Source organism: Apteryx rowi, unplaced genomic scaffold (assembly GCF_003343035.1).
Source record: "Apteryx rowi isolate R43461 unplaced genomic scaffold, aptRow1 scaffold_527, whole genome shotgun sequence".
Classification (NCBI taxonomy): domain Eukaryota; kingdom Metazoa; phylum Chordata; class Aves; order Apterygiformes; family Apterygidae; genus Apteryx; species Apteryx rowi.
Window position 1 is genome coordinate 609,268 of NW_020450791.1, and position 17,352 is coordinate 626,619.

Here is a 17,352-nt window from a genome sequence, read left to right on the forward strand (position 1 = left end):
GGTGAATTCAGTAGGTGCCCACAGAGACAATACCTTTTGGAGATGGTACCTAAGATGGGTTGAATGGTTGTTTTCTGCCTCTCTCAAATCAGGGTAAGGGTAAATGAAGGCTATACTTAGAGTTTGGCTGGGTCCTTGGCCTAGAAGGCTATTAATGGAGTGAAGGTTGTGATGTCTCACGGCATCTTCCTCCTGAGGAACACTGCTTCAACTTCTTGGTAGGCATCAGCCTCAGGCAGCAGCAGGAGCCTGTTTACAGACTAGAAAGAGGCTTTCTCCTTCTGAGTAGGGAGGCATGGGGAGTAGGGAATAGGACAAAGAGATGGCATGAGGTTCCAAATCTCAGAAATTAAATGTAGACAGAAGGACAAAAGTAAGTTATCTTACCAAAACTGAAACACAGATGAACAATTTTTTTCTCAGCCAGTAACTAATTATATGAATGACTTTACTAACAGCTGACACTATCCCAAAACATAAAAACTAATGAATGCTGCACAAAATCTTTTTCACGGGACATAAGAAGAAAAATGGCACGATAGTGGGGCACAGATGCAGCCCTAACATACACTAGTGACCTCAAGAAGCCCGGTTCCCATCAGTTCCCTGTGTTCACTATAGTGAAGGGAGGGAACATCTAAAGAGGCACAGCTAGATCCAGCTTGAATTGCTGACTCCTCACCTGAGTAGTCTTTTCATACCACCTTCCTATAGGACTATCAGTGGATACATTTCCTACACGTCAGAGTGATATTCTGTAATACCTATCCAGTACCAGGAAATTTTAGCAAAATATGAAGCTACTCCCTGCTCCAACAAAGCTATCATTTCAAAGCTATCATTTCCACTCACATCTCCCCAGCCTTCCTCATATCATGCCCTTTTGGGATGAGTGGGGAAGCTCAGGATATGTGTCCTCAGACAAGGGACAAAAGATCCTAATACCCATCTTTACCAGTGAGGACACTCAGAAGATGTCTGGTCATCACTATGGATATGAAGGGAAAGTACAGAAACTAGTAGTTGTCATCTGTAGCCTTTACTTGCTTTTGTTGATGGATGAAGATGTTACAAAGAGGACGACAGTAGCAACCAAGACCACATGCTCACACACAACACCTTTAGTTTTCAGCATATTTTAGACACAAAGAAAACAAACATTACTTATTGGTACTGTGAGGAAAACTGCTGAGGCACAATCTGCCAGACCTGTTTAGAAGATATGTTTCCACAGTATCAGTTTTTTTTTTTTTTTTCTGGTCTGTTCTAAAGTGTTTCTTGAATCCACAGTCGAAGAACCTCTTCTGAGGGCATCACATGCACCATCAGATCACAGTGTTCAGCTTCTTCACTCCCACACAGTATCAGCTGCGTGGAGGGCTCTGATACTTTCTGTAAAACAAGTGCACTCATATTCAAACACTTTCAGACTGGCAAGCTTGTCTGCCTTTCTTCTACCTGCCCCCCAGAACTGTTCCTCCTATCTTGCCTGCCACAACTGCCCAGAGACCTGGTGCTCAGGACCCAGCCCCCTAGTAGCAACAGGCAAATCAAAAAAATTACCAGTGTGTCTGGCAGGACAACAATGGGGCAGCAGGAATACTGAAAGATTTTACTTGTTTTCCAGGCGAGGAAAGGCAGGGTCAAAGCAGCCACAGCAAAGCTGGCAGAGGAAATGAGGGCAGTAACAAGCCACATGGATCTGCCACCTAGAGACAACAGAAGGAGAAAACTTCTCAGAGAATCTGTGAGGACAAACCACTCAGTGCTGTCAGACTGATCCCTCTGGGACTGCTCTTCTCACTCACCCTGGTGAGATTCACTGCGCGCACACCAGGGAAGGACTTCAGTGCCAGTGCACCTTTTTTACCTCTCCCAAGGAACAAATGGGGCAGTGTACTTGCAAACAAGACAGGAGACATTAGGTGGAAGCAAAAAGAAGAGAGCTGAGCTGCTGGGGTGTCCTGCTTGGGTGTGACTACACTGGGGGAACAGAAAGGAAAGCTGGCTGTTACCTTGTGCCCTCACGCACTGCATCTGGCTGAAGTTGCTGCTTCTGTTGATGGCCTCTACATATGTCTGAGCTTTTACACAATAGTCAGTTCCTGCCTCCATGGTGTCCAGGTGAAGCGTGGAGCTGATCTCTTTCACCATCTTCTGCTGCATCTGCAACAGGCCCAGGAGAAAGAGCATCAGAACTTAGAGTAAGGGTCTAACTGAGTGCAGGGGTCCCACCATCAATGCTAGCCTAGACATTACTAGGAGAAAAGACAGGAAAATAATAGGAGCAGCAGATGTCAGAGTAGATTGTGTGAATAAAAGAAGAGAAAGGAAAAGCAGCAGGCCATAAAGCATGGTAAAGTGAAGTGACCACACTTGTCTGGAAGGGTAGGAGGGGATGGAAGGAAAGAACTATGAACCGAAGAGGCTTCATGATGGTGTTGGGCCACAATATTAGACCATGACCTGCTCCCCTGGCGAAAGGGCTGGATGATTGGTCTGGAATCAGAGTTTCTGTTGGGATGCAAATATCATGCCCGTGCTACCAGTGCTGCTATTCTAGGGGTGCTGAAGCTTTTCTGTGATTTTGAAGCACAAAGAGGGGAAGGGATGGACTAAGGAGGAGCAAGTGAGAGCAGCAGATAGATCTCAGTACCATGTCAGATTTTGCACCCCCAGTGTCCTGCTGCTGCAGCTGTTTGAAGCCTCTCCATTTGTTCAGCTGTACAATGCTGTGATGTCCCACAGCACTGTATATTTTCTCTGTCCCTCATTTGTACTTTCTTCACACATCTGGTTCCTGACAGGCTGGGAGGGAAGCATAAGGGAGCTTCTTTCATGTGGATGATGTCCTTATACACATTCCCTCACTCCTGCCCCTCAGAATCTGGCATGTACAACTGTAACATGCTCTAGTGCACCATAAGCAGTGTATGAACACTGGAACATGGTTATCTTGCAATAAAAAGGGCTCCATTAACTGCTAGCAAGATGAAGTTGCTATTTCTAGTCTGCCCAGTCATGAAGGGAGGACAGGTAACACTCAGCCAGTTGCTCCTAATTCTGTGTTGCAGATACAAAGCCTATGCTGACAGAAGGCCTCATGAGCTTTCAGCATCATATGCATGCAGACACCACCAACTAGCCAGCAGGGCCCTCCTGGAAGAGCAAGTCCTTCTCTCCATCAAAATATCCTCCTCCACAAAAGGGTGATCTTGAGGTCGTTGGGTTTGAAAAGACTTCAAGGACAAAATCAGATCAATTACTAGCTGGGGTGCATAACCTCTTGAAAAAACTGAAATAAGGGGTGTCAAATATGACATTTATTAAAAAAAAAAAAGGATCTCAGGAGACATCCGGACAAGTACTGAACGGTAAAACTGATGTTTATGACTGTCCAGTTGATAGAAAGTATTCAGAAGTCTGGAATTAATGTTCATGGGGATAAATATCACATATTGGGAAAAAGCTAATATGTATTCGTAAAAGAAAGTCAGCTACAAGCCTATAGGTTTCCTTCTAGAGCACATGGACAGGAGACACGTGGTTGATATGGTTTACTTGGATTTCCAAAAGGTTGTCAAGAAAGCCCCTTTCAAAAGGCTATTAAGTTAACAACCATGGAATAAGAAGGCATCAGGGCCCTATGTGCACTGATTAGGCTGTGATTGCCCTGACCAGCCCCAGCTGGGCTGCCCCACTACCACCACCACCCTGCCCATGACCCAGGAACCCTATTTAAGCTCAGCCCAGAGGCTTTAGTCTCTTCCTGAGTTATGCCATAGGAGTGCTGGTCTCTAGCCCTGTCTTCTGGATGAACCTTGGACCTATGTTGTAGATGGCTGGTCTCCTGGATGAGCCCCTGGCAAGTACATTGCAGCTTTGTCTCCAGTCCTGTCTCTGGCCCTGAATCCTCTGGCTCCTGACTGGGTTCCCTGGATGGACCCTGGGCCTGGTTCACTGCTTGCCTGCTCTGGGGTGGTTGATGGATCCTGCTATGAGCATTTGGTTCTGCCTGCTGTGGTCAGACCCTATAGGTCTGCGCCCTATTAAGGAGGGCACTGCCTGTGTTGGGCTCCCCCTTGGATCCTGGCTTGCCTGTCCTTAGTGAACAGCCCTGCTTCTTGCTGCTCCCTGACAGAAGGAAGTCTTTTGTATGGTTAAATTGCTAGCTAAAATATAGGATACAAAGGGTATACTTTAGGAGGTTATGGTGGAGACCCATGTGGATCTGCGCTCACCAAAATGTTAGAAGAGTGATCTAGAAGGGTGAAGACTGAAACATGCCAACAATACTAAAAAACACATCAGAGTACTAAAGATGACAGCCAACTGTGAATAACTGCAGGAGGACCTTATAATAAAATGATAAATGAGATTCAGCACAGATAAATTTGAGATGATGTTCACTGGAATTTTTCTCCTTCATTTTTTACACATTCAATAGACATTAGTGGAGCATCCCAGTCAGGGACAGGAGCTTGAGGTTCAAACAAGAAGCTTTATAAAAGTGTCAGCGATGTGGTGGTCACAAATGTTAACAACTGCTGGGAAAAGAAAAGAGCATGAAGACTTGTTTTGTTCTGTAGTACAAATACATAATGCTCCTGTGCCTTGAACTGTGCAGGTATAGTCCCTTTCCACCTTAGTAAAGGCACAGAAGTATGGCAAGAAGAACTGGAAGGATAGAAAGGCTCCTATGGGGTACAGCTAAATAGACTAGGAGTCCTTGACTTGGAAAGAGACAGTGAACACAATTACTGGTGCAGTGGGGAAAGTGAGCAGGGAATAACTTCCTCTTTTCTAAATTAAGATTTATGTGGCACAACATTTAATTAAGCTGCAGAACTCCTTACTACAGGAAGCTATACATGCTAAGTTCACATGGCTTCAAAACCAGAACATTAAAGGCACTAGTTCTGGCTCAGGAATTCCCTGCAGCTGTTTCTGAAGCTTGAGAAACTAATCTAAGTGTGATTGTACACAGATCCTGTTCTTATTTGCTTCTCTGGTCATCTCCATTAGCCCCTGGAAGAAAAAGAAAATACTGGATTGTACAGACCTGTGATCTGATTTGATATGGCTGAATTTATATTTTTATGTTATTAGGTGCTGTGGAAACATGAAGTTCCCAAGAGAAAAAATTCTTGGAGTCTAGTAAAAATGGAAGTACCTGAAAGGAATGCAAATTGTCAGTATTAATTTTTACCTGGGTATAATCAGTACCCTCAGCAAGTACATTACAGCTCATTCTCATTGGGCAGTTGTATTTTACAAGAGACTCCTGACAAACCTTTGTCAGCACCTCCAATGTGACATCTTAATCTAGGTCCAAGTAAACCAAAGGATTTCTGAGAAGAAAGTCAGCATAAGCACCTTCAGTCCATGACTTCTGTTTTGGTTTATTTTAATTGCTGAGGTTCCCTGTGGGATTCCCCTTCCAAGAAGACAGAATGTGGAAAGAGCAGACAGGCTTCTCCACAGGAATGAGAACAACATACTGGTGTATGCAGAGGAATACTGCAGACCCTGACTCTGTGCAGATCCTCCAGTATTGTGTAACAGTGACTGCCATGATCCACTTGTTGCAGCGTGGAATAGAAAACAGCCCCTGGACAATGTCTGTGTGGTCTCACTCTAAGTCATGTGGAGTCTCTGTCCTCACCCAAAACCCAAGGATAAAACTTACCCTACTCTCCTGGCCCTTCTTCCAATAGAGAACACAGAACTGAAAGGCAGGCCCCATGTCTTCCAGCTCCACTAGTAAATGATACCCATCTGCTATGATCTTCATCAGAGGTGGGGTCAGGTAAGCTGCCAACACAGAGAGCGCACCATTATCATGGCAGAGACAATTCTTAAAAAAACAAAACAAACAAAAACAACAACAACCAAACAAAAAAACCCTCCCTTTTTCTAGCTAGAAGAGGAAGGGAAGTTCCTTGCTATTGCTGTCCTTCAGCTGCCACCATGAGCACAGTAACATATCAATCTGAAATAACAGCTGATTGCTTCAGTGGGGCAGAAATTCTTCTGCCTTCTTCCCAGTATGTCTAGATATTGAACAGGAGGAGGATCATGACTGTGTTGTGATGTTGTTTGGCAATAGCTGTGTTGCACAGACTTGAAAGGTTTTGAATATTCTCCAGTGGAGGGACCTGTCTGGCCCAAGGGTCCCATGTGATCTACAGCAGCAGAACCAGTTGGGCCACCAGAAATTGAGACACTGGATCAGGCCAGTTCTGCTCCTGGGCATTAGCTTAGCACTAAGACACAGAGTAGGAGCTGTGGAAACAGCTGCTCCTTCATGGAAATTTTGGCAGTAACTCAAAGATGAAGGAGAAAGCAACACAAGCCTCAAGGATAATCAGAGTTCAATGTTCCTATCTGAGAAAGGAGAACCCCAGGAAAGGGTTGGGGGGGGGGAAAGCTATTCAACCAGTTTCTGGGTTACATTTTTCCAAAACTTCTGCAGCTGAGAGCTGCTCTAAATCTGCCTGTCAGAAGGAGAAATGAGCCTGCTTGCAGCAGTAGAATATTTGGTAGTGTGCTCTGCTCACTGAACAAGCTGGGGATTTTCAGGCTGCTGACCTTACACAGAGATGGGGAGGCAAGGGCTTGACAGCGCCTCACATTTCACCCACACAGCTCTGAGCCCATGTGGGGACCAGTTAAAGGCTTGAGGCTCACTTAAGGTTAAAAGCTACAAATCTCTCCATAGTATTGCTATTGCATGTGTTCTTAATGACCTGGCTTATGGAGTCCAGCTGAATTTATTCAGTTCACATGAATCCTGGATTTCCTTCCAGTGTCTACATGATTTTGGATAGAACTGGTCTGCTGACCATCTGTGACTTATGTTTTTTTCACTGTATGCATGACTTGCTTCACACTTACTTCAATATTCAAAGTTTGGAGCGGTCTGGGATTATGCTGTGAGGAATATTACAGAAATCAGAATTAACCAAACATGGCTCAAACTACACAGTGTACATTTGTGAATCGGGAATCAGGGCAGCACAGAGATCATATTTGCACTAATATACTTATCTATGCCATTTCATACCATTCTGTCATAGTTGAAACTGGCTTCAACCTTGTTTTCAACAAAAGGAGGAGAGCAATGTATGAAAAGAACATACAGAAGTACTTAATAGGATTTACTCTTGTGTGCGGTGAATTGACATTAATATTGAGGAATATGAAAATACATAAAGTATGTTCACAATGAGTGTTCCACAAACGGGAGACCAGGAGAACTATTTCCTGCTTTAAAATGAATCTGATTAACATAATGATCCCTCAAAAAAAAAGTGATAATGCCATTTTGAGTTTTAAAAAAATTGGGCTGATTTATTAACAACTGGACACTGCAAGATGCAAATATTCACCAAAGAGGATCATTTAATATTTACCTCCTGTGCTGGCATCCTGGCTACCAAGTAGCTATCTGAATGTTGATAAAGAGGAAGTAATATTGACAAAATTATTATTTTTAGAAAGATCTTTGAAATGTTTTTCATGTACACCCTTAAGTTTACACCTAAGGCTTTGAGACTAGAGGGCTTTTTTGGTCTAGAAGTACTGTGGGAACAGCTGATGCCCTGTCCCTCCATGAGCCAAATATGCAGTGTAGTATAACTTGTGGGCTGTGCCTTGAATTCCTTAGTACCTGTCAGTCTCAGAATGCTGTATTTCCTAAGGGACACCAAAGCAGGCAAAGGAAAGGGAGCAGTAAATATGCATAGGGGACAATACATCTATAAGAACTTGCACCGACTTTTTTCTCCTTCAGATGTCTGTACATGTATGCACATTCACATTGTACCTGACTGCAAGCCATATCCTCTGAACTCTCATTGCTTAGCCAAAGGAATGTATTGAGGTCTCTAAAACAGTGACTAGAGGATTATGTTGTCAAATACTTCACTGCAGCAGGAAGCCTTGGTGATGGCTTAGCATTGGGGAAAGGTGTAGAGGTAACTCCAAGTGGTCACTCAACAGATCTCACAAATGAGTCTTGACACTGTGCAGAATCCATCAGGCTATCTTTACTGGAGATCTCTACCATGAAAATGAATGGACAAGTGAGTCTCCCTCAAAGGTTCTGACTCATTGAAATACACAGACAAAGTGTGCCTGCTATCCAAGGTGCCTAGTGGGTGTGTGGCACTGCTGACAACAGCTATTACATTGCTGAATGTGGCCAAACAGGTCCACAGCAGTTTGACGGGGTCTTCCCTTTCTGTGGTTCTTCCTATTTTCAGAAGCAGCCCTAGGCACTGAGATGCGCTCTGACTGAAAACAAGCCTGAACATGACCTAGAGACTGTACCTGTCTGATATTCCCACCTAGTAACTAGGATCCAAGTTTGCTATAGTCCTAAGCCAGGTGGATTCTGGATAGCCTGCTCTCAAAGTGAGGGGAGGACTGAAATTCCAGTCAGGAAAGAAAGTGCCTCGCCATGCCACACACATTCCTCAGTGCTGACTTAAGGGTGGGGTTGCCATGTAGAGTTAGGATCAGACTACAGCAGAGATAATGAGGATACAAGCTGAAGGGAATGGGTTGTGAGCCTGAGCTGGTGAACAGCTTGAGTGATGAGGAGCTGGGACACTGATGCACATATGTGCAACATATCAGCTTTCTTTTGGTGACCAGAATGAGAACTACTCAAAGCTACAGTTCAAGTCTTTTAAAGATGTTGATGGTTTCAGCAGTTGGGAGATGGAATTCCCTGTATGAAAGTTCTTCCACAATCTGCTGCTTGTTTTTAAGCAATGCTGTACCTTGCAGGTACACAGCGACCTGGTGTTGAAAATACAGAACTGCTTGCAGAGAAAAGCAAGATACCAGACCGCCTCAGCTCCAGCCAGTGCCAGCACTATGGGGTTATTCTAAAACTGAGAATCATTTGAAGAACTGGTGTCTGTAGCCCATTACTAGGACCTGATAATTTGCAATAAAAGTTGCAAGGTCCCAGAATGGTGGAGTCTGTTGCATCTGTGATCTAAGCTGTAGGAGCCTTCAGAAGCCTGGCTAGGGTCCTTCATGGCCACTTGTCATATAATCCACTCTGCCAGATGGGGCATGATGAAAAGACAGATTTTCCTACTATATCAGCTGACTTTTAAATCATATGCTTTACAGGGAATTCTGATTGAACTCATGAAGACTGAAGCAGCACAGCTACCAGTGAATGAATAGTCCAGGACTTGGGATGAGCGTAATCACCAGCATGGTAGTCTCGTACTTATAGGATCTAGGGAAGGACCTGATGCCATCTGCAGCTTCCATCTATGTCAAAATTGTGGTTTATCGTTTAGGCAAAAAGACAGTCCCCTTCTGAAAGCTCATTGGGGAAAGAGGGAGAATGAGAAAGTTGCTGCCCTCATTCATGAAGAGGGTCAAGCTAAGGAATATCCTTTCCCTATCTCTGCTTAACAGTCTGATCTGTGGCTCAACTCCATGCTACCATAGCAACTGGAAAAGGAAAAGATTATTCATTAAAACTGCCCTCTAGGGAAACAGTTCCACACCAGCAGGCACACTCACCATCTTATGTAGCACTTCTGATGGTGCTGCTTTGACTAAGGGCTCTGTATGACTGAGGACTGCTCCCTCATGAGTTAGTAGGTAACTTCCAATGACCCATGAAGGTTTCAGATGGGGTCCACTTTGGCCTTGGACAGGCAGTTTCATCCCTGGCTAAAGCTGATGACTGCTGCCCATCCCAGATTGAGAACTGCCCGCTAATAGTGACCTCAGGAGAGGTTTTTATTGCTGAAAGCAGTTGATGGCAAGGCAGAGAGAGGATGATTACAGAGAAATACTGGAAGTAGACAGTACGCTGATTTTACGTGCTGACATGATCCTTGGGTTGAGCTGGTCCTCAACTTTGCAAGAGATGGAGGGGTATGGAGAAAATAGCCTGCATTGTTAGGATTGTGGCAATGCCATGGCTTCTGTTTTTCTCTCCTCTTTTGAGGTTACTTCATATATCTGATGACATAGGAGGAGGGAATCATATCAAGAAGGGAGCTAGATTTCTGGGACAGCGTGAGGCCAGCAGAGGAAGATGTGGCTGTTTTCTAGAGAAAGAGTTTCTCTAGGAATAGATCCTGGACCCATGGTCATGTGAGGTGTTTTGTTTCTTCCTCAGAAGAGACTTTAGATGGAGCATTGATAGCAAGCCTGATTGATGAGGACTTCTTGAAATCAGGAGCAAGACTGGTCAACCTGCCAAGAGAAATGCCTAGGGTGTTCCCACCTTTCTTTGAAGCCCTTAAACTTAAAGCCCTGGGAAATATTGCCCTGTCTCAGGAGGAAGCTCATATCCAAGAACACAGTGTGGCTGCTTGAGTGAAATATCCCAACTTGGCATGAGAGAAACTGAGTGTGTAGAACATGCTCTGCTCATTTATAGGCTTCATGTCACATGCACACCATACAAACATGCACATGTGCAATCCCTCAACACTGAACAGAGCACTCTGACAAATACACAACTGATGTAGCACAACCCAAATGGCAGGACTTACTTGTGATGCGATTGAAGAAACCTTTCAGGGTGCCCCACTCTGATCTTCGAGTGCCAATGTCTGCCCTCACACGCAGGTTGTAGGGCACAGTGGCTGAGATATCCTCTGTGATGTTACACACTGTAGCTGTGATGAGTGAACACTCACAGATGGGGATCCAGCTCTCATTGGCATACTCTCGTTCATACTCCCTGGGGAGAGGAAAAGAGCAGACAGGCAACAAAGACAGTGACAGAGGATATCTCTATGACATCTCCTACGACCTGGGCTAAGACTGCTTGCTGGTTCTTTCCAGGTAAAACCAGTACAGGGATACAGTGGGGCTGGAGTACCAGGAGTGTATGAAACCAACATGAGTGTGCTCTAGACATTATCTAGAGATAATCTCCTAAGCAGGCTTGTCCATGAGCCAAATGCAGCACGTTACTCTGGGAAGTGGGAATATTCAACCCAGTGTTTATGTACCAGATCCTGCCCCCTCACTTGACTTGGTCATCTTTGGTAAACCAGAGTCCCAAAGAAGCCATGTTGTGATCCAAGTCGTAGCTCAAGATGCTCCAGAAGCCTCCTACATTTTCCTAAGAGATATTCATGTCTGTAAAATGATTAAAAGATTAACACTGAATAAATCTCAAATGCTTTCTCTTTCCTCCTCTAAGTAACCTATTGGTTATCTTCTTAGCTTTTGAGTTCTTTGGTCAGAGACAACTTTCATGTATGGGCTTAATGCACATAGTGGATTACTCAAGTATCTATTAACAGTCAGTTATTGATAAGACATGACCTCAGAATGATCTCAGAATTAGACCAAAAAGTGTTTTTTTTTCCCACTTGTGATTAACAATGATGAAATATCAAACTTCTCTTAGACCTGTGAACTGAGTAGTGTTCAAGACATATAAGCAACACAGCATTTTAAGTCTAACTAAACAGTTCAAAGAGCAAAGAAGAAAAAAAGCAGCTGGAAGTTACCCCTGAAACTCGACGGAGTATCTCACAGTTTCTCCTTGGATGGTCACAGGACTCCAAGTTAAGAAATGTTTCATGTTGGTAGAAATAATAGAGATATTCTGAGGTGCTGACAGCAAAGCATCTTCATCTAGAATTCCCAGCAAAAGAAAGAAAAAGAAGGTATAAGAATGTAAGCTTAGATGAATTCTGCAAAACTGTGTTTTGCATTAGAAATGCACACTGCTCATTTCTTTACTGTGACTTCAGTGTTTGGATGTATTTTACAAAGAAGGGGAAATGACAACCAAAGAGCAAATGACAGAGCAGTTAGGCTGGCACTGCTTACAGAAAGGGAAAGCATACATTTCCATTATTTCAGACTTTTTCATTATACCAGTAAAACAATGTGCAAAGGTCAAGCTTTTAGAAAGCCATCTAATCTGATTTAATGAAGTCAGGTAAAAGAGATACTCTGTTGTGCACAATAAACTGTTCCAAAGGACCATTTACCTCACGGTTAAAAATGTGCAATTTCTTTCCAAGCTTGACTAGGCTCTGCAGAAGAAGATCCTGGCTCAAGTACACGTTTTTTCCTATTGCAGGATTCTAATAATGTAAGTGCTTGTAGATTGTAATCAAAGTACTTCTTAATGGTCTCTTGGATAAACTTAATCAACGAATTATGACTGAAGCTATTATGTTACTCTCTGGAATCAGGGACTCCTAGGTTTGGGATGGTGCCTACAGTGTGGTTTATGGATTTTATCCTATGACATCTTAATGAAAAAACATTAGGAGTTTAGGGAGAAAAGTGCAGAAGGCAGGATTCCCCAGGTGAGCATTCTCTATACTATGGGAACAGCCTTCTATCTGTTCTGCAACTTTCTGGTCCAGAGAAAATTACTTTCTGCTCAGCAGGAAATAGTTCCCAAGGTACAAAGGACCTTTGAGACAGAGGGAGAGAGGAATGGAGTGATTCCTACCAACCCAGTGTAGCAGTGGTCATTTCAACACCCTCCTAGGAACAAGGTAACTACTCTAGCATAATATATGTCTGTTGCAACAAGATTATTACCTTTAGCATTCAAACTTTAAAAAAATCATGTCCATTTCACTTAACAAGGTCCAGGTTCCATTAATCCCTAGCTGGCATTAAAATAAGGTGCCTTCTTTTAAGCTATACTGACAGAGTTAACCAGTTAATGTCAGTTGTCCTACCCAGGATCAAATCTAGGTTGACAGGCCCATAATCAGTATTTTCATAGTGATTATTCTTTTAAGGGACTGGCACAATGCCTGTCATCTTTCTGTCCTTAGAATATCCCTCATATTCATGTCTTTATAAAGTCATTAATGTTCTGGAGAGAACTGATCCAACTCTTATGATTCTTTGACGTGGATCTGTTGACATAATGTTCAGTTGCTCTTTAAACTGAGCTGCAGAGATCTCTGAGACAAGTTGTTTTCTTCCTTGCTGTTTAGACAGCAGAATAATCACTGTATGCCTTATTAAAAGTTCTGTCGCTTCTGTCTGGTTGGGGTCAATACTATTGTCAAGGCACTTTTTGTTTCCAAAAGACTTTTTTTTAAAAAATAAACAAACTCTTTTTTGATCTTAACTCTGCAGCTCAAATACCCATTTGGTCCCTTGTTCAGCTCTCCACAGTTCTTGACATCGAGGTCACTTGTCAGTACTTTTCCATGAAATCTTGGGTCCCAGATCAATTTTTGGAGACAACATCCATAAGTGTGTGCATTATGTAATAAACTTTCGTTACATGACCAGACACTATTTTTTCCACATGACTCATGCACACAAAATGATGTTCCAGGTCTGAACAGAGGTGATTTGCACTGAGATGTTTCCTAATTTTCAAGTTCTTGACTTTAGGACCTTTTGGTATATATATATTTTTGTATTCAAGAGTCCTGAACCCTATCTTAATTAAATTGTCTATAAACCAATTTTAAAAGAATAGGATAGTTCTGAATTTGGAGATCTACCTTTTAATGGCCAAAAGATCATTTTTCATCTGGTCAAGACTTATCTTCATTTCCTGGATACGCTTAGATTAGTACACAATTTTCCTGGTTTGCTGACAAACTGTTGGCACAGACCTGTCACCTCACTTACCTGAACCACAAAAGCCACTATGGTTTCTTTTTTTCCTTTCATTAGGAAAAAACTCAGGGTCTAGTGATGGTGTATGTATCTCTATAAAAAAAGAGATCACAGTTTTAAGCTTCTTTTCTTATTGCTATAGTCTTGGGATAGCCACAGACTGCTACTGGGAAGATCTCTTCTCCAAAAAAGAAAAAATATATAAAAAAGTTAATAATCAGTTGTGTTGTACACAGAACATATTTGCCAGTTTGTACAGGGCCACCTACTTCTGAACTCTCCAGTGGAAGCTGTAGCACACAGCAACTATTCATTCAGTGCCATTGAGTATCTGTGCTACAGTGTCAGAAAGCTAAGTTTCCAGCACTGCAGATAAGACGGGGTTATAGTGTTATGGCCATGTAGTTCAAATAGTTCAAACAAATGGTGTCCTAGTTTGGACATCTGTATTCAGACAAAGAGAACTGCATCCCTCAAATAAGATATTCTTCAATGCTGTTGACCAATAAAAGCAATAATGCACCTCCCTTCATTCTGCCTGGGTCCCAGAAGAGAAGTTCATGCTCTTCCAAAATACTGTTGATCCAGAGGTAACACAATCCTGTGCCATATCCAAGCAAATATATAATATTCTTGTTTCCCAACAGTCCATCTCTTGCAACAGCTCACAAAAAATTGTAAGCAAATTAACACTGGGAGAGAAGACAAGCTGAATGCAATCCTTTGCCATTTACACAGGGAAGGCACTGATTATAAATAGTGAAATGCATTGGTTCAGTATTAAAATACTCCATTAACTCTGGCCCATGCATTTTAAAGGGAGAAGAAACAATTAAAGTGCAGGAGACAACTGGACCCAGAGAGCAGACAGGACCAGAGGGCTTTTACCCCAGTGCTGTCTGCCACTTCCATATGATTTTGGATTCACAAGCAATAGATAAAACCTTCACAGGACAAGCCAGACTACTGCCTTTCAAGTCAGGATACTGACTCTTATAATTACAGCACCAGTGATTTCAAAGAAAAGAAAGAAATTTCCAGATTTTCTCTGTAAGTACCATTTTTTACCTCCTACCCTATCAGGAATATATTCCATTTAATTTGTTACACTAAGAATGGGTTTCAATTTATAACGGTGGTGATTTCTTTTGAACTTTGCTTTTCTCATTTAGATACTCTTTTTCTTCTCTTTGTGTTAAGGAATCTCTACAATAGAAGTAAGCAACTTCAGGATCAAGTCCAGTACATTTGACTTTCTAACTTTTCAGTTTAAAGTGCTTAAAAATTCCACTGATAAATTTCCATGGCTCTAGGGTAGTTTTTGATACCCTTTCTTCTCTGTGAATGTAAAACACGCCAGTATTTCATCACTTCTACTTCATCACTAGTTACTGCTACTTCATCACTGCTATCACCACTACTTACTGTTAAATGTAAAGGATGCCATAAAAAATTAATAAAATTATCTCTGTTTATAATAGCCTCTTCTTTCAGGGGCTCAACAACGCAAGAAGAACCAATGGTTTCAGGACCAGTGTTGTGTAGTGTTGGAAGTGGTTTTCCTTGTCTATGCTTTTTCTGGTGTGCCCCTTAAAATTGTATATGCAGGGCTAAGAACGCCCTCCTTAGTGCTGTGTTAACAAACGTTGTCATCTTTTAACTTCTTAGCATTGTACCATTTATTCTCCTCTTTCTAATCTGGAGGACAGCAATGTCATCAGCATATTGTATCTTAGGGCATGGTTTGCTTCTCTGCATTTGAGGAAATTTCAGCAAAGAGGTATTTGACAAGGCAATCGTGAACTCCAAATATTGGTGACAAGAAAATAGAGTAAGTATATGTCTATAACACCCCCAAAAGCTAAAGGAATTTCTTTGTAAGCCTAGTGGTAAAAATGAAAGGCCATACCTCTTGAACTCCTAGAATCATACACTTTAAGATGATAATAGCAAATTATGCTAATCAGTCTCTTTGGCCACCTTTAACCTGAAGGCTCTGGGAGCACCCCCATCCATGTTCCAGCTGCACACACTGACTACATAAGGCAAGATCTTAGCATATACCAGCTTGCCCCTTTTTCTTCCCAGCACTCTGGATACAAAGCTCAGATTCCCAGGCTAGACAGGAACCGTATTGCGATCTAACTTGATGTCTGCTCTGGGCAACAACAGGGTCTGTTCTAGACATAAACCTTCAATTGTAAAATGTTCTTTGCTCTAATGAAGGAGACTAGGAGACATAAATCTTCATGTTTCAAGTCAAGGTCAATGGAATGGGAGAACGCGTGGTGGAAAGTTATCCCATCTTTCTCTCCCATGGTCTGTCACAGTGTGGAAGACAAGGTTGGATGAATATCAGTTCTGAGTAAGGCTGACAGCCGCTACATGAGCAACACGGATCCTGCACAGAAACATCACATAGCTAGCCAGGCCTTATTAAACACGAATACAGTAAAAATAAATCCAGATTTCTTTAAAGAATAGTTGCCTGTTTGTGTCATCTTTCAAAAAATATGTCACAATCTTCCCCATTGCACAGAATAAATTTTTAGAGAACATTTGACTTGAAGCTGAGTCAATGTTTGCCTGCCTAGCAACTAAGAACTATAAATAATCCATTTAAAATATTTTGCTGGCCAAAGAAGCTATAAAATTATTTTTTTCTGAAGCAGAGAACAAAAAGGAGCAAGACACAACCTGAATTCAGGAGCTAAGATGGAACATTTAGAAAGACATAACTGAGGAAAATCTGAGCACAATGGCAAGTGATGTTTTCTTTCCAGAAGAATGACTATCTCAAAAACACTGAAATATAGTCAGGACCCCCTAAGGTCAAACACCTTCTAGATATGTTTGGAGCCTAGCATTTACTTGGAGAAGCAGATTGCAAAATGCACAACCTCCTCCCAGGGCAGAGACTATCAGTGAATATTTTTGAGCCAATAACTAACACTTTATAAACCTTCCTTTCTGACCCTGCATCCACTCCACAGGTAGGGAATCCCCTGTGTTTGAAAAGATAAGCATTTAAAGAGGAATTGCAAATACAGTATTAGTAAGTTCATTTCCTTAAAAACAAAATTTTCCTTTAGATTTCAGAATTGACCTGTAGAACACAGAATTTATGGATTTTCCTTCTCATTTGCTTATTCTAGTATTAATTTTAGATGAAGAATTAAAATTCAAGACCACTTGATCTTGCACTATTGGGCTTAAGTTTGTATAACCAGGTTTAAAGAAAGGAAAAAACACTTTTTGTTCCCCCCAACCCCTTGCACTTCTGACTTCAGTCAGCTGGAGATATTTTAACCATTTACCTGTGAGATTAGGTGCAATCAGAGCGCAGAGAAAGGAGATGAGCTTTAGGGACATTTTGCTCATACTTGTCGCCTTTTCCCACGTTCATACCTTGCTGCGCAGCTCTGAATTTCCCCTTCCTAGACAGGGAGCCCTGTCTGAGCTAGCCATGACGCGAGTGAAGTGGGGACTTCAGGGGAGTATGGCAAACGTTGCTTCTGTGCCCATCTGCGCCGATGCCGAAGACACGCATGCATTGTTTGTAAGGGTGTAGTCACAGGGAGTGCCGGCGTAATCTGATTCCAGCATTGCTTTACAGGTCTGTGCAACTGCTCAACYAGACAGCATAATCCTGTTTCACTGGATTAGCAATTATATGTATTAAATGAAGTCATAAGGAGGAAACAGGATTCATTCACTGCCATGTTGTTTATATCGCTG

The 17,352-nt window shown here is 42.3% G+C and overlaps 1 protein-coding gene across 1 annotated transcript; it reads right to left on the bottom strand.

Moving 5' to 3' along the window:
- Positions 1 to 1,266: 1,266 nt before the first annotated feature.
- Positions 1,267 to 16,986, bottom strand: IL20RB (interleukin 20 receptor subunit beta). The gene is made up of 7 exons (XM_026080618.1): positions 16,932 to 16,986; positions 11,514 to 11,640; positions 10,542 to 10,732; positions 5,690 to 5,814; positions 2,016 to 2,166; positions 1,564 to 1,709; positions 1,267 to 1,392 (listed from the first exon to the last, which is right to left on the bottom strand). The coding sequence occupies exons 1-7, from the start codon at positions 16,984 to 16,986 to the stop codon at positions 1,267 to 1,269; spliced, it is 921 nt and encodes a 306-aa protein (XP_025936403.1).
- Positions 16,987 to 17,352: the final 366 nt, after the last annotated feature.

Bases quoted from the DNA above. Each gene is read 5' to 3' on its own strand.
- IL20RB (XM_026080618.1), bottom strand. From the start codon at position 16,986: ATGTCCCTAAAGCTCATCTCCTTTCTCTGCGCTCTGATTGCACCTAAT. The intron at 10,733-11,513 runs GTAACTTCCAGC...TCCTCTCCCCAG, and splicing joins TACTCCGTCGAGTTTCAGGG to GGAGTATGAACGAGAGTATG. The intron at 5,815-10,541 runs GTAAGTCCTGCC...CTGTGTTGGCAG, and splicing joins TTTCTTCAATCGCATCACAA to CTTACCTGACCCCACCTCTG.